General features: G+C 37.4%; 1 protein-coding gene across 2 annotated transcripts in view; it reads left to right on the top strand.

Annotated features, from left to right (window-relative positions):
* Positions 1–22,062, top strand: part of HEATR5B (HEAT repeat containing 5B) — a 109,406-nt gene that overhangs the window by 4,504 nt on the left and 82,840 nt on the right. For both annotated transcript variants that reach the window (XM_014588914.2, XM_014588915.2), the window contains exons 4-12: positions 3,346–3,454; positions 5,508–5,657; positions 10,265–10,436; positions 12,101–12,258; positions 13,638–13,887; positions 17,291–17,446; positions 18,102–18,352; positions 19,805–19,916; positions 21,817–21,969. In XM_014588914.2, coding sequence (XP_014444400.1) covers positions 3,346–3,454; positions 5,508–5,657; positions 10,265–10,436; positions 12,101–12,258; positions 13,638–13,887; positions 17,291–17,446; positions 18,102–18,352; positions 19,805–19,916; positions 21,817–21,969 — 1,511 coding nt within the window. The remainder of the gene's footprint in view (positions 1–3,345; positions 3,455–5,507; positions 5,658–10,264; positions 10,437–12,100; positions 12,259–13,637; positions 13,888–17,290; positions 17,447–18,101; positions 18,353–19,804; positions 19,917–21,816; positions 21,970–22,062) is intronic.

The following is a 22,062-nucleotide window of genomic DNA, read 5'->3' as shown; positions in this document are numbered from 1 at the left end:
TCTCTGAAATGGAAAGAAAAGTAAAGCAGTTCTTGGTGATGGAATTGAAGCAGGAATAGGCAAACTACCGCCCACAGGCTAAATTCAGCCTGATGCCTGTTTTATAATAATAAAGTTTTATTGGAACAGAGACATGCCTATTCATTTAGGTGGTAGCTGCTTTCTTCCTGTCATGGCAGAGTTGTTCAGCTGAGACAGAGGCCACTTTTCCTGCAAGTTTGCTGACTCCTAGATGAAGGGTATCCCTCATCTCCTAGGCTGCTGTACTTTAGGTCTGAGTCAAAGGCATTTGTGTTCAGAGCAAGTTGAGGATAATGGCTGTGGGGATGCATTCTATGAATGAGTCAAATGAGAAAATGGGCGATTGTAGTACAGTGGTGAGTACTGTGTGAGGGAGAAATAGGGTAAGTTACGGCGTGGGGGGAGAGCATCCTCCAGAAAGGCTTTCCAGAGAGGTGACAGCCAAAAAGATAAGCGATCGAAGGATACATGAAAATTAGTCAGATAAAGGGTTAAAGGGGGGGTGTGGGAGTGCTAAGATGGATGTCATAGACTGGGGATGTGCAGCTTTCTAGAAAGGACAAGGTAGTAAATGTTTTCATCTGTAGCAGATTCTGCCCTCTGCTGTAGGTAGTATGTAAATGAATAACTGTGACTGTGTTCCAGTCAACCTATTTACAAAGACAGATGGTAGGCTGGATGGTAGACCAGATTTGGCCACTGGCTGTAGTTTGCCAACCCATGTTCTAGGTGAATGAAACATCTAACTAGAAACAAAAGTGGCTCATTCATACTGTTTTTCAGAAAGATACAAAATAAACAGAGCAGAGGAAGATAATGAGTTCCGTTTTGGGCATGCAGATTTTGAGTACAAGTAGGATTATCCAAGTCAGAGTATACAGTAAGTTGGAAATCCTGGTCTAGATTTGAGAGATCTGAATTAGGAATGTAGTTTTGATGAGTAAAGAATGGAGATTTGGGAGTAGGCTGACCCCTTAAGTTTGAATAAAGTTATCTAGAAAGAGTATTTTAGTTGAGAAGAGAAGATACCACATGTTCATCTTGAGGATATGAACATTCAAGGGACCAGGGCCAGTATAATAGCTTACAGAGGAAATGGAGAAATTGTTTTGATCCTGGGTGTTGATTTTTAGGTCTGTTTTCAACTGCCTAGATATAATGTAATTAGATTTTGTGTTGTTTGAGATACATCTATTACTAGATCTCAAAAGTTTCAGAGGAAATTAGAGCACTAGTACTTTCTGTTGATAGTTTATTTTGGAGTTTGAAGCTATATTAATAATTTGATGTTTAGTTTCTACCACTCAGCAATACATGCATAGTTTTATAGTTCTGGTTAAGTAGAGTTTATTACATACGACATATTATTCATATGTATGAGTCTTTCCAGTGACTTCATGGATTCTATTTAGGAATTCTCTAATATATTTTGGCATGTCATTTTTTTGTTTTTAACTTTTTTTTAATTATTTATTTTTTAAAATTTTACTTATTCATTCATTTATTTTAATTTGACCAGAGAGACACACAGAAACAGAGAGAGAAAGAAAGTGAGTAAGCAAGCCACCAGGTCTGGGACTCAAACCGTGGTTAGCCATGTGGGAGTGTCCAGCACCTTAACCACCACGCCACCTGCTGGTCCCCTGTTTTTAACTTTATTAAGAGCCTCTGAGTTATTTAAAAAGCAAGGGATGGGGACCAGCAGGTGGTGTGGTGGGTAAGGCGCTGGACACTCCCATATGGCCGACCAGGGTTCAAGTCCTGAATCTGGTGGCTTGCTTTTTCACTTCCTCTCTCTCTGTCTCACCCTCTGTCTCTCTCTCTGGTCAAACTAAAAAAATAAATGAATGAATAAATAAAATAAAATAAACAATTATAAAAAAAGACTCTTGATTATTTTTTCACTTGACCATTTTGAGAATCTGAAGAGAGTTCAGACTCTCATATTTACACACGTACACACACGGGAGCACACATACACATACATGCATACATGTATATTCACTTTGACACGGACAGCCCTATACATGAACACAGTCACATAAGTGGCACGTATGCTTTTATAGGGCTGGTGGATTCTCTACAGCTCTCCTTGGACCCAAGGTTAAAAATAGCTTATCTAGAAAGAATAGAGTACATTAAAATATTTAAGAACGCCCAAGGCCAAACAAATAAATGAGCCAGAGACGTGACCAAACAATTCACTGAGAGGGACATAGAAATAGTACACGCCGGATAATCAATAGGCATAAAATATGTTTCAGATTTCGCCCACTAAATTATCAAATTGGTATGAAACTGATTTTAAAAAGCAAACTAATACTGATGAGGTTTCAGGAAAATTGCCACATTGCTGGTCTCTTTTGTAAAGTGAAATAAAATAAAAATAAATAATTATTAAAAAAAAAGCAAGGGATTTGACTCAAAGAACTGAAGGTTAATTCTTTGATTCTGCTGTTTATAATATGTATGATAGTGAGCTAAGTTGATGTAACCTCTCTAAGTTATAGAGTAACTTGTTTAAGACCAGTAACCAGTAGGTGGCAGTTTCTAGGATTTAGGCACATGACTGCTAACCTTCAAAGCATACAGTTTTAAGCACTAATGTCCTATTCCTGCCTTCAAATTAAGCTCAAAATTATTCACTTACTTTTATTGACATGCTTGATGATAGGTTTGTTTCTGCACTCCTGGAGAGACCTATTGCTATTAATTTCTTCCATGTATAAGTGTTCATTAAAGCAATTTAGATTAATTTTACAGGTTTATAAAAATAGTAAACAATTACTTGTAAATTAAGAGGAAGATACTGAGAATAATGGAACATATAAGATGTATTTCTTATTTCTAGAGTTATATTTCCATTAGCAGGGCAAAATAGAGACTTATAAAATGGTCGAGTCACAATACAACAGTGATATCATTTTGTTAAAATGATTGATTGACAATTAAGAGTTATGTTAATATATAATGAAAGAAGTGAGCGATCATTGTGGATTGACATAATTTGGAAAGGCTTCATGGAAAAAAAGCTTAGGCTTCTTCCCAAAGAATGGAGAGGATTTATTATGTGTGTGTATCTGTTTATTTATTCTCTACAAGAGAATACTGTATTTATTCCTAACAAGAATACAATTTGAATAGCTTTAGCATTTGTTGTAATTGTAAAAGACAAACCAGGTGTTTTGAAAGTTGAAAATTATTTAAGGTTGTAGCCAAAGGTATCCTAGATAATACAGGTTGATTTCCAGATATGTGAGAAAGGTACAATGAAATCCTATTATTAACCTGCACAATGACCAGTGAAAATACCACCTCTTACAGGGCTGCAGTGGCTTGTGTTGGAGCATTTTATGAAAAAATGGGGAGAATGTTAGGCAGTGCATTTCCAGAAACAGTAAATAATCTTTTGAAATCTCTGAAAAGTGCAGAGGTAAGTGATTCAACAAATATTTGGATGTTTTGCTTGTGGCATCAGTTAGATGTCAGTTAAAAATATTTTGCTCTTTTTATTTATTTTTTCCCTGTCACAGTCGTACTCATACTGCTTAGCAGGAGGTAATTTTATGTTCTTACCCACTCCTCCTTTTAATGTCCATTTCCTTATATTTCAGGGGGAAGGGGACAAATACTTTTCCCTGGCAAACAAATAGGTTTACCTCCTATTACTTAGACTTGTAGATATTATGGAGGATTGGCATTTTATGTTTCGTGCCATTGCCAACGTATTCATTTCCTTTAGCAGCCACAATAAATTACCACAGACTGGGAGATTTAAAGCAACAGAAATTTATTGTGTTATAGTTGGGGAGGCTCTGAGTCTGAAATCAGGGTCATGCTTCTTCTGAAGGTGCTTGGGAAGAATCCTTCCTTTCCTTCCTAGCTCCTAGTGGTCACCAGAAATCCTCGTCCTTTCTTGGCTTGTATATGCCTCTCTCTAATCTGCTTCCTTTGTCACGTGGCCTTCCCCCCATGTATCTGTGTGATGTTTAATTCTTCTCTCACAAGGGTACTGGTCATAGGATTAGGGCACCCCCTAATCCTGACCGTATCTTTCATTTTATCTGCACAGACCCTGTTCCCAAGTAGTCACATTCACAGGCTAGGACTTGAATTTATCTTGTTGGAGGAATACAATTAAACCATAACAGCTCATATCAAGTAAAAATAGCTTTGTTTTCTCATGTGAATTTGCATTTCTCCTATAAATTTCTTGTTATTTTTGGATTAACTAAAAATAGACTATGCCCAGGAGTTTCCCACTCTAATTCTTTTCTCTAGAAAAGCTTAAGATTTTTCAGACAATACTTCTTCAAGAAACTATTTGTCTATTTATTAATTAAATAACAATCGAGTACATATTATTTGTTAATCATTATGCATAAAAAGATGAATAAGAAGACATGGTCCTTGACATGAAAAAATTTGTAATCTACTAAAAGAGATCTATGTGTAAATAAGTATCATGTACCATGATATATATTATTATAAAACAAGAATAAGCACTATGAGAGTACAGAATAAGAATCTGAGTTACTCACAAGAAGATGAGACGTGTGTGTGTGTGTGTATGTGTGTGTATATGTGTGTGTGTGTGTGTGTGTATATATGTATACACACACACACACACACATTTACTATCATTTTTTAAAGTTTTGCTCAAGGGTATGTGTACTCTCTGTAGGGAGTAGGGTCAGGATGAGGAGTACAGAGAATAAGAGAGAGAACAAGAGAGAGAAAGTGAGAAGTCATCCCTCAGGGGGAATTACCATGTTGTAATCCCTTCTCCATTTTCCTCCCAGGATTTTGGGCACACATGTACATGCACCTGTTGTCTTTTTCTTTATTTTTTCTTTTTTTTTTAGAATTTTCTAAAAATTTAACTTTATTTACCTATTTTTATTTGACCAGAGAGGGATAGAGTGAGAGAGAGAGGGAAAGTGAGAAAGCAAGCCACCTGGTCCAGGATTTGAACCATGGTTGGCCATGTGGGAGTCTAGTGTCCTTAACCAACATGCCACCTGCCAGCCTCGCCCGTTGTGTTTTTCAAGCCTCTGGGTCTGATACTCAAACTGTGCGGTTGGCCATGTGTGATCCAGCTGTCTTAACCACCACACTACCGCTGCCCCATATTTTTAAACTACTTTTTATTTAGTTTTTTACATTCTGAAAGTTTTGACGTCTGAGATATGATATGGAAACTTTTTTGAATCTGTCTTAATGGTTTTATTATATCCTATATCAGTATGTCATAGAAACATTAGAATATGTTTCTCAACCTGATTTCTTACAAAGATATTATTTAACTTAAAGTAATAATTATCATTTGGGTACTTTCTAGAATATTTATTTTACTTTTCATTATTTACTGTTTATAATTTGGAGATAAGACCAATAGACTAAGAGAACTTTTGGTATCTTCCTGTTTAAATATGGACTTTGTTTTCTGATACAGCTTTAACGTTTTGTTTTATGTACATGTCTAGTCTCAAGGGCGAAGTGAAATCTTAATGAGTCTTCAGAAAGTTCTCAATGGACTAGGTGGTGCAGCAGCTTCCTCTCATCGTGATATTTACAAGAACGCCAGGTCTCTCCTGACGGACAGGTCCATGGCTGTTCGATGTGCAGTGGCCAAGGTTAGTACTCAACCTTTTTTTTTTTTTTCAATAATTATTTATTTTATCTTTTACTTATTCATTCATTGATTTTTTAATGTGACCAGGGAGAGACAGAGGGTGAGAGTGAGAGAGAGAGGAAGTGAGAAAGCAAGTCTCCAGATTCAGGACTTGAACCCCAGTCAGCCATGTGGGAGTGTCCAGCGCCTTAACCACCACTCCACCTGCTGGTCCCCAGTACTTGACCTTTTAAAATGCTGCTCTTTATCTTGCTAGCTCTTCAACAGCCAATGATTCTTCTTTTCTTTTAAAGTTTTTTAAATTATAGTAACATGTTTTTAATTTCCAATTTGTTTCATTTTCTAGAATTACATGTTTATGGAATCTTGTAGTCTATACTTTTGTGTGTCTGGCTTCTTTTGTTCAGTATAATTAGAGACTTATGTGTGATGTTAAATGTGTCAGTATAGTTCATTACTTTTTACTGCTGAATAGAATTTTGTTATGTGGGTTAATTTATTGGTTGCTTCACTTTTTATTAACATGAGTTGCATCCAATTTTATCTATTTGAAAAAAAGTTGTGAACATCTTTGTTTTTGTACGGACACATTCCTTCATGTTACTTGGAAACATGCCTAAGGGAGGAATGGCTGGATAATATGGTAGATTTATTTTTTAAGAATTATTTATTTAATTTTATAAAACACCACAATCTGTTTTTCTCCATTCTGTTCTCTGGATTTTGGGCATGCTCATACATGCACCTGTTTTTTTGTTTGTTTGTTTGTTTTTTAAGAATTATTCTATTTAACTTCATGTATATATGTGTGTATGTATGTATGTATTTTAATTTGACCACAGAGGAACAGATTGAGAGAGAGAGAGAGGGAAAGTGAGAAAGTAAGCCACCAGATCCCCCACTTGAACCGCGGCTGGTCACGTGGGAGTCCAGTGTCCTTAACCACCATACCACTTGCTGGTCTCCCTATGTTTAACTTCTGAAAGAACCTGCCAAATTGTTTCCCAAAGTACTTGTTGCATATTACATTTCCACCAGTGTATGAAAGTTTCACTTCCTCCATATCCTCACCAATATTTGAAATGAGTCTTTTTAATTTTAACCATTCTAGTAAGTAGGAACAGGTATGTGGCTTCTTATTTATTTATTTTGATAGACTTTTTGCCATATGGCATGTGCACTTGATAGAGAGAAGACAGAGTGAGGGGGAAAGTGAGAATCACCCCCTGGTGGGATGGCCATGCCATAGTCATTTCTCCTTTCAGGATTTTGGACATGCACACACACTTACCCAGCATGTTTTCAGGACACCAGGTCTGAACTTGAACCATGGTGTTGGGCATGGGGAATCCAGTGCGTTAACCACCACGCCACCTGCTGGCCCCCTTTTTGTGGCTTTAATTTTGTATTTCCCTAATGACTAATAGTGAACATAAATTTTCAGGTACTAATTTGTCGTCCATATCTTCTTGAAGAAGATTTGTTCAGATCTTTCGCCCACTTTTTTATTGGTTTGTTTGTTTTCTTACTGAATTTTGAGAGTGCTTTATAGTTTTTTATTTATCCCTTTATCAGATATATGATTTGAAAATATTTTCTTTCAATTTGTGTCCTGTCTTTTCATTCTCTAAATAGTGCCTTTTTATGATTTTTTTTTAGAGAGATTTTTGCTATAGGGCATGTGCCTCACTGAAGAGACTGAGAGAAAGAGAGACAGAAAGCGAGAAATTACCTCCCAGGAAGGATGGTCTTGCTGCAGTCCCTCCTCCTCCATTCTCCTCTCAGGATTTCAGGCATGCACACACATTTGCTAATGACTGATGAACCACAGTTGACTACTTGGGAGTCCAATGATGTAACCATTACTCTATCTGCTGGTCCCAATGTAGGGCCTTTCTAAAAAGAGAAGTTTTGAATTATGTAAAACTGAATTTATCAATTTTTCTTACATGGATTGTGCTTTCAGTGTTATATCTCAGAAAACTTTTATGACATGATAACAGTCATGACATCTATAAATAGTTTTACTTGGCCCAACCTGTGGTGTGGTAGTTATGGTGACTGGATCCCACATGGCAGACTGTGTGGTTTAAGTCTCAGACCTCATGGCTTGGAAAACACACCAGGCACATGTGTATGTGCATGCCCGAAATCCCAAAAGGAGAGAGAGAAGGTATTGTGGCATGGCCATCTCCCATGGGAGATGCTTGCTTTCTCTCTGATGATCACATGTTCTTTCTAGCAAAATTTAGAAGAGAGAGAGAGAATCTAAAATAGTTTTACTTCTTTTCTAATCTGGATGCATTTTATTTCTTTTTTCTTGCTTTATTGCACTTGGTAGATCCTGCAGTACAGTGTTAAATAGAAAATATGAGAGCTGACTTTTTTACTTGCTTCAGATCTTAATATGCAAACATTGCGTCCTTTGCCATTAAGTATGATGCTAACTTGGACTGGCCTTGCCTTAGTTCCTTCTCCTCCATTCTCCCCTCGGGATTTTGAGCATGCATGCACGTGCACCCAGCGTGATTTTCAAGCCTCCAAACCATGGTCAGCCACATAGGAGTCCAGCAACGTGACTATTATGCCATTTGCTGGTCCCAGTTGTTGCCATTTTCTAATGAAATATTTTACTTTAGTGTAATTGTAAATTCACATATAATGTAAGAAATAATATAGAGATTTTTATTAACCCAATAATGTCTTGCAAAAGTATTATGCAGCATAAGAACCAGTTTTACTTGGTAGTCTGTCAGATCCTTTCTCAGCATCTATTGAGATGAGAATGTGTTTTTTTCTTTTTTAGTTTGCGAATTTCATTAATTACATCAATTAGTTTTAGATTTTTAACCAACCTTAAAAAAAAAAACAAAAAAATAAAAAAAAAATAATAATTTTAACCAACCTTGCATTCTTAGAATAAACTCCACTTGGTCATGATCTATATCCTTTTGATATGTTGTTATATTAGAGTTGCTACAAGTTTGTTTAGTGTCTATGTTCATGAGGGATATTGGTAGGTGGTTTTCTTCTCTGACAGTATGTCAGATTTTTATTTGATTTGACTTATTTACTTTTTGGGGGAGAAATTTTTGCTATAGGGTGCATGTGCTCACTAGAAAGATGGAGAGAGACAGAAAACAAGAAATCACCCCCCAGGGTGGGATGGCCATGCTGCCTTCCCTTCTCTTTCATTCTCCCCTTGGGATCTTGGGCATACATGCACACATTCCTGGCATGAACTTCAAGTTGCCAGGTCTGAAAATCAAATCACAATCAACTATGTGGGCGTCTAGCAATGTAACCCTTACACTATCTGCTGGTCCCAGGATATCAGATTTTAATACCACAATGATACTGGCTTCATAGGATGAGTTGGAAAGTTCTCTTCAATTTTCCAGAAGAGTTTATATGGAGTTGGTATTATTTATAACTTAAACATATATTTGAATTCACTAGGACAGACATCTAGATCCAGAGTTTACTTTGGGGAAAGATTTTGACCTACAAAATAAATTTATCTTTAAGAATTACTTAATTTAATTAATTTTATTATTTTTATTATTTTAATTTGGCAGAGGGAGAGAGAAAGAGGGAAAATGAGAAAGTAAACTACCAAGTCTGGGACTTGAACTGCCATCAGTCATGTGGGAATCCAGTCTTAAGCACTATACCACCTGCCCGCCCCCAAAATCAATTTTTTAAAATCTATATTGGACCGTTCTGGTTATCTGTTTCTTATTGAGTGAGTTGTCTATTTCATCTAAGTTATTAAATTTATTGGCATGAAGTTCTTCATATGTTATCTTTATCTTTTTAGTATGTTGAATCTTCAGTGATTTGACCACTCTCATTCTTTTTTTTTGGAGAGATTTTTGCCATAAGGCACAAGCGCCCACCAGAGAGAGACAGAGAGACAGAATGGGAGCCTTTCTCCATTCTCTTCTCAGGATTTTGGGCATGCACACACACGTGTCCTGCGTGAGTTTTACGCTGCCAGGTCTGGGGCTCAAACCACGGCTCACTATGTGGAAGTCCAGAGACGTAACCATTATGCCATCTACTATTCCCAGCTACTCTCACTCTTAATTTTGATAATTTGTGTCTTTTCTCTTTTTATTCCTGATCAGTCTGACTAGAAATTTATCATATTAATTAATCTTCCCTAAAACTAGCTTTTGGTTTCATCTTTTTTTTTCCCCCCGCAGTTTTCTTGCTCAGTGATTTCCTTTTTAAACTTTCTCTCCTTTTTCTGCTTATTTTGTGTTGATTTTGCTTCTTTCATTTAGTTTCTTTTGGTGGAAGCTGGTGGTATTGATTTGAGACCCTTTTTTTCTAATGCAGAGGTTTGGTGTTACATGTTTCTCCCCTAAGAACTAGAAACTCTCCAGGCAGTAAGGAGGGACAGTTGTAGGCTTCACCTTGTTTGTTTCCTATCACTTAAGGATAACTGTCCTGCACTGCCTGATATCCAATGTCTTGAAAACTGTTGTTTCATATATTTTGACCAATGTATTGGTTGGTTGACAAGAGAGCAAATTTGGTTATTATTCCATCTTTGGAAGCAGACGTTTCATGGTAATTTTTGTCTCTTATTTTTAATTTCAGTGTCTACTAGAACTGCAGAATGAAGCTGTTTTCATGTGGACTGCTGAACTGGAAAATATAGCCACCCTCTGCTTCAAGGCTTTGGAAAACTCAAATTATGGAGTCCGAGTGGCAGTGTCTAAACTCTTAGGCACAGTCATGGCTACAGCATTGATGCCAAAGCAGGCAACAGGTACACTTGTTTCTACCCAACTTATACTGTGACAAAATACTCAACAGTTTATAGAATATTTTCTTCTAAATTATTTATTACATAGAGGCAGATCACTTTAAAGGATTTAAATTGTTAGGTATCTTTGCCTACTTTTTCAGAAAGCGAAAGGAACCCAAATGGTATTTTCTTGGATATAGTCAGGGCATTTTTTGTGTTGATAACTATGCAAGATAATATCTAGCAGTTATGCTAGACTTATAAGCAAGTTATTTATGGAATAGTTTTGTGTTGGAATCTGGCACTTTAATGCGCTAATTTCTTACTTTTTAGTGACTAGATCCCATTAATACCACGGTAGAATTTTCAGTTTTTCTTGACCATTATTGTAAGCAGAGTCAGAGGCAGCATTGATTTTTCAGGAGAGCTTTGTCTCATATGCCATAGAGATGTCTCAGGGACAGTTATGAGCAGATGCTGAGTGAACCCAGTTCTGCTACTAACTTCATCCCTACCCCACCTCTACCTAGAAAAAAGAGAATCATACGTTACAGGTTCAAGTCCTAGCCTTACCATTTATTAGCTGTGAAGCCCTATTTAATTTCTTTGAGCTTTGTTTTTTTTTTATCTTTAATAATTCATGAGATGATGGTGATGCTATAATATTTTTAAAGTGTTACTAATGAGCCAGACACTGAATTAAGCATATTATAGAACTATCAAATATTCATAAGATCTCTGTGAATTTTAAGTACCATTTGTTACTCCCATTTTACATATAAGGGAATTGAGGCTTTGAGAGATTGAGAGAACACATAATTTGAGAGAACACAAATTATGTTCTAAAAGTGTTCTATTTTTGTTTATTTAATTTATTATTATTGTTGATATATTTAAGTTTGCTATAGGGCATTTGTGCTCACCAGAGAGTGACAGAGGGAGAAGGGGAAAGAGAAAACAAGCCACCAGGTCTGGGACTCAAACCACAGGTCTACCATGTGGGAGTCCAGTGCCCCAACCACCATGCCACCTGCTGATCCTGTAAAAGAGTTCTATTAAGTGTCAGACCTGAAATTCAAATTCGGCAATCAAATTCCAGAACTTGGGAACTTAACCATGAGTCTTGTACCTCCTCTACAGGATTTCTGAGAGGACTGTGTTTGCTAATCTGTGTGAAAGGACTTGCTAAAATATGAAGTTCTATATCAGGGACAGCAGGGTGGTTGTGTGCCTAGTCACATTTTAATCCATGGGTAACTCCTTATAGAAAGCCTTGTGTTTGGAAAGTTCTTTTGTGTTTACCTTTCTTGGGACTGAGAGCTGTGATTAAATAGCAGTACCTGTTATGTGTGGGCTTAGTGCTTGTCTTAGGGCATACTAAGTTTATCTTCATTATTAGATTGTCTTGGCATAGATTTATTGAATTGTTTTTTATCTTCTAGATCCTCCATTTTTCATAGCATTTTTTTTGCTTCAAAGTTGAATTTAGGTTTTATAAGTATATTGGGAGTCTTCATAAAATATCTTATAAGAAAACTAAATGCCCCAATATCCATTGTAATAAAGTGTCCTTAGAACTAATTACTTAAATTTTAAAGCTACGGTATTAGGCACATAATTAACTAATAGGAAAGAATATGCTTCAAGAATGTATTTGCTTATAAATTTATTTTTCTTCCTGAAAGTGATGCGTCAAAATGTGAAGCGAGCAACATTTGATGAAGTCTTAGAACTCATGGCCACAGGATTTCTACGTGGAGGGTCAGGTTTCTTGAAGAGTGGTGGAGAAATGCTGAAAGTTGGAGGGTCTGTTAATCGTGAAGTGAGAGTTGGAGTTACACAGGTTTGCAATATTTATGTATAAAAGAATTGCGTTTATCTCACCTGTGAAATTTTTTGGGAAACTGTTAACTAAGTACAGAACGTGCAGATTTCTAATGTTGTCTGGTTTCTTCGAAAACGTTTCTTCTACCAAAAGAGTGAGTTATATTCAAATCCAAAATTATATGCTTATGCAGAAAAGAGGGTACTTAATGATGTATACATAAACCTGTCTACTATTTTTATATAAATATTCTAAAAGATTTTCCTGAATTTTACTTTGCAGAAATTCAGATAAAAAAATCATTTTAATTGTAGTTCTATTCAGGTAGCTTGAAGCACTTAGGCTTTAATATTCTCAAACTTCCCTGTAGCTAAGGCTCTTTTTTTTTTTTTTTTTTTGAATTGCCAGGGAGCACACCAGAGAAACACAAAGCAACCCCCATCCCCTGGCTAGGCATGGTCACACCACAATTCTCTCTCTTCCATTTCTCCATCTTGTTGGGATTTGGGGCATGTGCTCATACACCTCTGGTGTGTTTTTCAAACTGCTGGGGCTAGGATTCCAAGCTGACTCTGGTTAATGCTTTGATCGAATTAACTACCAGTAATTAATCACCAATATAATTATAATATTGACTCTACCTTAGAATTATAACTTTGGGATAATCATTAGCACCAAGTAAGAGTTACCGTTAATGATCTAATATGTAATAATTACTGGCCAGCGTGATGGCACGTTGGTAACACAGAGCTCCACCATGCTGGACCCACATGAGAAGGCCTTGGGTTCGTGTCCCGGGGTCTTTCTGTACGTGCGGACCTGCCCATGTGCCCGTGATCCTGGCTGACTGTCAAGTCTCACTGCACATTTTGGTCATGTATGACTCGGGGTCAGTAGTAATGTGGGGGCTGTATTGGGGTGACAGTCTCTCTGTCTCTTTTTCTCATAAACACCTAAAAGATAAAATGATACTCCTAGTCAAAATCACGGGCTCAGTCAGAATCACCACGCTGCCTTGTCCCATCACCAGCAAACTGTTACTGTCTTGCAGAGAAAGTCATAAGCAAGTTTTTTGTGGCTCTGAGCATCTATTTAGCATGTTGAGGTATTTCTTTTTTCCATAACGTGTTCCTTCTCCTGATCACTGGGGTGAATTCAGCTTTTCTTCACCCCGTCACCACTTTATTAGTTTTCTATGACTCTATTAAGAACTGCTTGTAGTCTAAATCATTCTTACGTTAGAAATACTGAAAAGATATCATTTAAATTTTCTCTATTTTAATTTAAAATCTTATTTATTTTGCATGCTCTCCTCAGTTTTTTCCGTAGTTGTTTCATCTGTAATATCTGTTCATTTATATAAACGTATCTGAAGTTGCACCTTAATGCATTTGCAGGCATATGTCGTTTTTGTAACCACACTGGGTGGTCAGTGGTTGGAGCGTAGCTTTGCCACATTCTTGTCGCACGTCCTTGATCTGGTTTCCCATCCTCGGGCTACACAAACACATGTGGAGGCCGTGTACTCAAGACGCTGTGTCTCCTTTATCCTGAGAGCTACTGTGGGCAGTTTGCTAGGTGAAAAGGCTCAGATTGCAGCTGCCAAAGAAATCTGCCAAGCTATCGGAAAACAAATGAAAGCAGTAGGTAAGAACCGATGTCCTGCTGTGTGTTCCTGATTGCCTCAGTCACTTAGCTCTTTATTTTTGCTCTTAATAAACACGAATAGGTCTGACTAGTTTCTTTTTAGACTCTGTTTTCATAGTCATCTTTGTTGAGACATCTTACTTGATATTAGGATGACATATAATTACAGAGAAGTAGTTTTTTTTAAAGATTTAGGTAGCATGTTTGTAAAATTAGGCTTTCTGTTTTATTTCTAGTACTATACTGATTCTACAACTCTCCTGATAGGCAGCAGCTCGTTGGTTGCTGTCTTCAAGGAATAATCTATAACGATTTTTCTTCTTGGAGTTTGTCGTTTTATGAACACATATTTTAGATTGTTTTCCTCCCCTGATAGGCTTAATATGAAGCAATTATAAATGTATTTGGCCCATATAAGATATATTATGAAGGGCCAACAGTTGGCGTGGTGGTTAGGGGCGCTGGACTCCCACATGGCTGACCGCAGTTTGAGACCCAGACCTGGTAGCTTGCCTTCTCTCTTTTTTTCTCTCTCTCTCCCACTCTGTTCCTCTCTGGTCAGATTGGAATAGATATATGAGTAAATGGAGTTAAATAAAATAATTCTTTTAAAAATATGTATGAGACTTCAACAATTCATAATTACAAGGAAAATTTTTATAAGAATGTCAATATTATAAATTTTTCAGTTTAACGAATGGTTACTGAGTATCTGGGATTTGCAGAGTCGTAATTTCAGACTTAAATAGTGAGATAAAGTCCCTGCCTTCATGGAACTAAAGCAAGGCAAAATATAAATTCCAGAATGCGATTTAGTTTTATCATTGTTAGAAATATACATTATTTAATGAGGCAGATTGTATCACCTAGCAGAGGTCTTTATAAAGGAGGACTTAATGAATAGATGCAATCAATTTATTTTTGGAGAGTTTTTTTTTTTTTTTTCACTATAGGGCGCGTGCGCTCGCCAGACAGACAGAGAGAAACATAGAGACAGAAAGCGAGAAATCACCCCCCAGGGGGGATGGTCACGCCGCAATCCCTTCTCTTCCATTCTCCTCTCGGGATCTTGGGCACGCAAGCACACGCGCCCGGCGTGAGTTTTAAGCCACCGGGTCCGGGACACGAACCGCGGTCGACTACGTGGGAGTCCAGCGACATAGCCATTACGCTAACTGCTGGTTCCCCAATCAATTTATTTTTGAGAGTATATGTTAAATATTTTATAAAATTAATAAAAAATTTATAGTTTTTGTTTTTTATAATAGCAAGCCATTTTTCAAATGTGCATGGCAACTGAAAAATTATGATTTGTGAAATAAAGAGTATTTAGATTAATGTAGTATTGTTTTTAGATATGCTCAAATATTAATCTGTCCTAAATTAACAACTTGAAAAATATTTGTGCATTGAATCATTGAAGAAATGCTTGAAGAATTCCAGAACATTGTGCCAAATGGTCGGAGTGAAACAGCAAATCAGATACAGAAAGTACTATCTTCAGGAAGCTGTGGCTTAGTAATCAAAAGAGTTCATGCATTTCTAGTCCAGAATATCTAAGAATAGAATGCATATTTAATTACAGTCCATAATTTATTAATCTATTATACTTTATTAGTCTGTATTATATGTTTTATAGTCTATTAATTTACAGTGAATGCAAAAAATGAGGAAGTTCTATCATTTAAAGATTTATTAATCTTAAGGTCATAGATTAATGATTTGATTTTTTTAAATCCTAGAAGTAGAATTCAATATAGTAATATTTATCAGTAATTTATGGGCCATAATGCATTCTCAATTAGTCATTTGACAAGGGATCTTAGTTGTCTCACACTAAATATATTTCAATGCTAGTGGAAGCGAAAAGGTTGGGTGAGGGAGCAGCAGCTAATGAGGACTTTTTTTAGAGAGATTTTTGCTATAGGTGTGTGTGTGCACTCACCAGAGACACAGAGAGAGAAGGTGAGAAATCACCCCCTGGTGGGAGATGGCCGTGCTGCAATCCCTTTTCCATTCTCCTCTTGGGATTTTGGACACACATACCCACGCGCCCAGCCCAATGTGAGTTTCAAGACCATGGGGTCTAGGACTCAAACCACAGTGGACCATGTGGGAGTCCAGTGCTTTAAGCACTATGCCACCTGCAGGCCCCGCTAATGAGAGCTTTGAGTAACTTTCTAGTAAGAAGGGCTAAGGCTACTTTTCTTATACATCTCCTTTCTAGTTAGTAATTTAGCAATGATACCTCTGCTATATTGGAGCACTGGACATAGCAATAATAATAAAGTCACAATAATAGTTATTAGCATTTATTGAGTATGTATTGGAGGCAGTATTGTGTTAAATTATTTACGTGCATTGACTTTTTATTTATCCTAATGCCTTTTGAGATGGGCTCATAGGTTCTTTAGCAGATGAGGATTTTTTTTTTTTTAAGAGAGAATTTTGCTATAGGGCATGTGAGCTCGCCAGAGAGATAGAAAGCAAGAAATCACCCCCTGGGGGGGATGGCCATGCCACAATCCCTTTTCTTCCAGTCTCCTCTTGGGATTTTGGGCATACACACACACATGCCCAGTGTGAGTTTTAAGCTGCCAGGTCCAGGATTCAAACCGTGGTGAACTAACTACATGGGAGCTCAGCGATGTAACCGTTATGCCATCTGCTGGTCCCAACAGATGAGGAAGTTGAGACAGAAAAGCTGAGTATCTTGCCCAGTGTCACAAGGTTAATGAAACTGGTGGGGTTTAGATCTGAACCCAAGTCGTCTTTCTCCAGAGTCTGTACTGGAGTATATGATGGATTGCTGCAGCTTACTAAAATTAGATGGTATCCCTAGAAGCAGTCCAATATATACCTCAGTATATATTTTAGCATTGTCATAAATAATTAAGCAGTGTTTTCAAGTCAATTCAGTGCTTAGTTACGCTAGTTTTTTGCTGAGAAATAACTGCATAAATTTTTAACATTCAGGCATCTACTGCTGTGACTAAAAACATAAATTGTGTAGACTTAAAAAATTACACCACAGCTGGGACCAGCAGATGGCATGATGGTTAGTTACATTGCTGGACTCCCACATAGTTGACTGTGGTTTGAGTCTTGGACCCAGCGCCTTAAGACTCACACCAGCGTGTGTGTGTGTGTGTGTGTGTGTGTGTATACGCATGTGCGTGTGTATGTCCAAGATCCTGTGTGGAGAATGGAGAAGAAGAGATTGTGGCGTGGCCATCCCCCGTAGGGGATGATTTCTCAGTTTCTGTCTCTCTGTCTCACTCTCTCTCTCTGGCAAGCACATGTGCCCTATAGCAAAAACATCTCTCTTAAAAAAAAATTACACCATAATTAATTTACTCGATTTAATTCCTTCACATCGAAGACCTGATTTTTATGTTTTCAGAAGCAGTAGTGAATGACACTAGTGGAGAAAATAAGTCTGGTGCAGCAGATATAGCAGCAAGCCAGCATGTGATGGTCTGTGCCCTCCAGGAACTCGGGAGCCTGGTCCAAAGCCTAAATGCCACCGCATCTCCTCTCATTCAAGAAGCATCTATAGGTACGACATTCAGTTACTTGCTGGGGTTTTCTTTTTACTGTTTTTCAGAGTGTTAGGTGTGATTAATATTTAACTCTTCATTAGTTGTTTATTATAATTAGTAGTTTAGGTCATTGAAGTTTATTTAAGATTCACTATGATAGGAGATATTTAATTAAATAGTGAAAGAGTTTTGGGGGACACTAAGACAATTATTAGTTGTTTCTAATAATTAAAATTTAACTAAAGTTAAATTTTGTCCAAGACTTTCATTTAATTTTACATCAACATTTATATTTTATTGGGTATAATTGTACTACCTTCTTTGTAGAAAAATGTTTCTTTAAAGTACTGTACTGGGGATTGGCAGGTGGTATGGCCAACCACATTTCAAGTCCTGGACCTGGCAGCTTGCTTTTCACTCTCCCTCCACCCCCATGTCTCTCTGGTCAGATGAAAATAATAATAATAATAATATAATAATAAATAATAAAATTAAGTGAGTAGTTTTTTAAAAAAATACTATACTGTTTAAAAGTAATGTATGTATTTTTTGGCAAACTTGTAAAACTGAAATCATAGGGATTATGACTTTAATTTTTGTATTATACAGTCTTTTACTTCTTAAATTGCTTAAGTTTATTAAAGAATAATTCCCTGAGTATTCCTTTTTTAGGGCTTTTAGAGATTGTGACTTCGGTGCTGCTTCATCCCAGTATGGCTGCCCGACTTGCTGCTGCCTGGTGTTTGCGCTGCGTGGCTGTGGCCTTACCTTTCCAGTTGACGCCATTCCTAGACAGATGTGCAGAACGGCTCAACAACTTGAAGACTTCCCCAGAAGCTGTTAGTGGATATAGTTTTGCTATGGCTGCCTTGTTAGGTGGAGTTCATCAGTGTCCGCTGGGCATTCCTCATGCCAAAGGAAAGGTATGAGAGAGATCCTAGATTCGTGGGCTTCAGTGTTTATTGTAACACTCTTATAATGTTGAACTGGGCGATTAGATGACAGTGGTTTTGCTATGGTAGCATAAAATATAGTGGTTGTTAATTGGGGTTCACAATTTTAATTAGGAATTAAAATTCAGTGTTTAACACTGCTACAAGAAAAATAGATTTTGTCTAGATATAGTATCAAGTTATAATTTATTTTAAAGGAAAAAAAAGATAGTAATTACTTAGAAAACAGAGCTTTTCTTTCAGCTTTTATAAATAAAAATTCACATCACCATATTAAAGGATATCAGGAGAATATGCTGTTGCCATGCTTGTCATTTTGATGATAGTCAATAAAAATTGAATGGTTTTGGGGACCAGCAGTTAGCATAATGGCTATGTTGCTGAACTCCCATGTAGCCCAACCATTTTTCGAGTCCTGGCCCCAGCAGTTTAAACTCACACCAGGCGCATGTACTCGCATGCCCAAGATCCCGAGAGGAGAATGGAAGAGAAGGGATTGCGGCGTAGCCATCCCCCTGGGGGGGGTGATATCTCGCTTTCTATTTCTCTGTCTCTCTCTGTCTTTCTGGCGAGCGCACGCGCCCTATAGCAAAAACCTCTCCAAAAAAAAAAAAAAGGAATGGTTTTAATAAATTAGTTACTTCCCCCCCTTTTCTTTCTGCTATCTACTACTATCACGGTTTTCTTCTTAGTAGTAGTATGTGTTTATATAAATATTATTTACCACTTTACATGGGCATATTGGGGCTAGATGTTTTCATTCCTATTTTTTTCAGGTCCATTTGTTCTTAGCAGTTGCAGAGCTACTACATGAATCTAGGCTTCCATCTGCCTTGGCCACTGCCTCCCATTGACTAGTTGTCTTCTCCCATCCTCCCACACCATTTCGTGTGGTTGGTTGTTTCTATTTTATATTGCCAGAGAGCTAATAATTTTGGTGAAGACACAGGAAACATGGAAAGTTGAAAGCAGCACATGACTCGATGAGAAAATACTAGGTCGTTGAGAAAGCCATGACATACTTTTCTACGCAGAAATGTGTCATGACTTTACTGTCCATCCAGTAGTAGCACAGGTGCTGTGTTAACATAGGTAATCCTTACAGCAGTGCTGTGGGCACGCCAGTGTTCCTGTTTTATCATTGATGTAACCAAGGCAGAGAGGTTTTGTCCCAGGTCAGAAACCTAGTAAACTGCAGAGCTGGGATTTGCACTCAGGCAGTCTGGCTCTGGAGCTTACTTTTAACCTCTGCACCACTCTGGGTCTCATCAGAATCTCCTGTGCAATTGAGACTGAGTAGATCTTGATGTTGCCTCTTAGAAAACATTAGCAGCAACAATACGGAGTATGCTAGTTACGTATTTTCTAATTTCATTTTTTAACTCGTTTAAATTAAAATCTTACTCTAAACTTCTCTTTCAGATGGTGGTTAGCATTGCTGAAGATCTTTTACGAACTGCTGCCCAAAACAGCAGGCTGTCTTTACAACGCACCCAAGCTGGATGGCTTCTGCTTGGAGCACTTATGACCTTAGGTATAAATTGTACTTGACTGGGATTTTGTCTTACCCCGTAACTGTCAGTAGACTATAAAGCAAATTTATAAACTTACAAATTTATGTTAAACTTCAGATTTTAGACTGTTAATGAGTTAGTCAAATGGTAAACATGTTTTCCTTGACATGTGATAGCAGATTTCTCTTTTTGGTAATTCCTGCCTAAGTACTTTTAATGAGAAGGTTGTGTAGCAAAGTTTCACCTTTACCATGTGACTAGCCATTGTCTACCTGATTAGCTTAATGTTAAAGAGAGGAGACTATGGGGGACAAACTCCTAAGTGAAGACCAGCGATGTGATTTTAGTAGAGTGATGAAGTCATGTTAAAACAGTGTCGTTGATGCTTTTTTAGGGGTGATCCTCATGCACTTCACTTTCCTAAGTGCCATGAAAATCTGAAATACAGGCAAAGTTCAGCATTGTACATAGAACAGCTGGATATAATCATTGCAATGAGGCGTGTCCATTTTGTAGTCTACAGGAATAGCTGCTACTATAGAAAGTGTGCACGCGTGTATGTGTGTGTGTGTGTGTGTGTATGTGTGCTGTGTAGTTACTGTTCTAAGCATCTATGGAAATGCTTTCACTGAGTTTTCTTTTCTAAAGAAAATAAAAAGTGATAATTTTTTCCTAGTATTTTATGATAAGTATGTTACATGATATGTTAAATGAACTCCTTAGCAATGTAATTGTAGGTTCCCAGCCCTGAATATAGTCATCCATCATATAACTGTGTTTCTGTCAAGAATAGACCACATCTATGACTGTACTCCTATAAGGAATATAACCTGGATGTGTATACCTAGTGTGTGTGGACTGGATGATATACTACACCATCTAGGTTTGTGTAAACACCATCTGTGGTGTCTGAACAACGATGAAATCACCTAAATGACACTTTTCTCAGAACGTATCGTCAGTGTTAAGTGACACTTGACTGTACACTACTTCTCTGAGAAATGAAATTAACCATTATTATGTGTTGCCTCCAAAGAAGAGTGTGTGTGTGTGTGTGTGTGTGTATGTGTGTGTGTGTGTGTATGTGAGTGAGAGAGAAGGTATATATGTTTATATACATGTATATTTATGGAAAAGACCTCATAGAATGTGTTCCAGAAATATTTTATCATAATAATATGTAATTCAACACTCTTAATATAGTTGGATAGTTTTTTAAATTGCTTTTTATATATTTCTTTATGGTTGGATGCTAAAAATATGGATACATTTAAAGGGACAAATTTTTTTTTAGTTTATTTCTTTCCCTCATGAAAGAAAGATAGACACCCTCAATAGGATCTCACCACATTGCGATCCTCTCTTCATCATCCCAGCAGTCAGGACCTGGGTGTTCCCAGGTCAACCCAGGGTCTGAACACAGGCCTTCCCTATGGCTCCATTTCACATAGTTTCATCCTTACTGCCTATGCCACTGTGGCTGAGCCTAAAGTAAACATTTTTAAAGTTTATTTATTTCTTGAGAGAGAAAGAGGAAAAGTGAGAGAAATACCCTTGACAGGGTCTTACCATGCCATTATTGTCCCTCTTAAGCCTTCCAGTCAGGTAGGAACCCACGTGTGCCTATGTTCAGATCAACCTGGGGGACTGAACCTGGCACCTTCCCATGTAGGTCCAATATTTAGAGTGGCATCCCACTGCCTGTACCGCTGCAGCTAGGCCTAAAGTGAGTTTTATTATGCTTTAATAGATATATAGACACTTGATAAAAGCCACTTGGAAATTATGTTAATTTTAGAGATAAAAATCGAGTGAAATAACGGAGGTACCATTGAAGCTTATGTGGGACTCTTTCTCTCTGACTTCTGTCTGGAATGTGTGATGCACATACATGGTTTTGTACTCTCATTGCTTGGCTAGGACCGTCTGTCGTTCGTTACCATCTTCCCAAGATGTTGCTACTGTGGCGAAATGTTTTCCCTCGTTCTTTGAAGGAGTTGGAAGCTGAGAAGGCCCGAGGCGATTCTTTTACCTGGCAGGTAACTTTGGAAGGTCGTGCTGGAGCTTTATGTGGTAAGAACTGAAAGGCTTGTGCTTTCAGAATATTATTTTATTACTAAAATATTTGTAAAGTGAAGGAAAATCACTATAAATTTTCCATTCCCC

Source organism: Tupaia chinensis, unplaced genomic scaffold (assembly GCF_000334495.1).
Source record: "Tupaia chinensis unplaced genomic scaffold, TupChi_1.0 Scaffold000317_1, whole genome shotgun sequence".
Lineage (NCBI taxonomy): Eukaryota > Metazoa > Chordata > Mammalia > Scandentia > Tupaiidae > Tupaia > Tupaia belangeri.
This window is presented reverse-complemented; position numbering and strand designations above follow the sequence as displayed.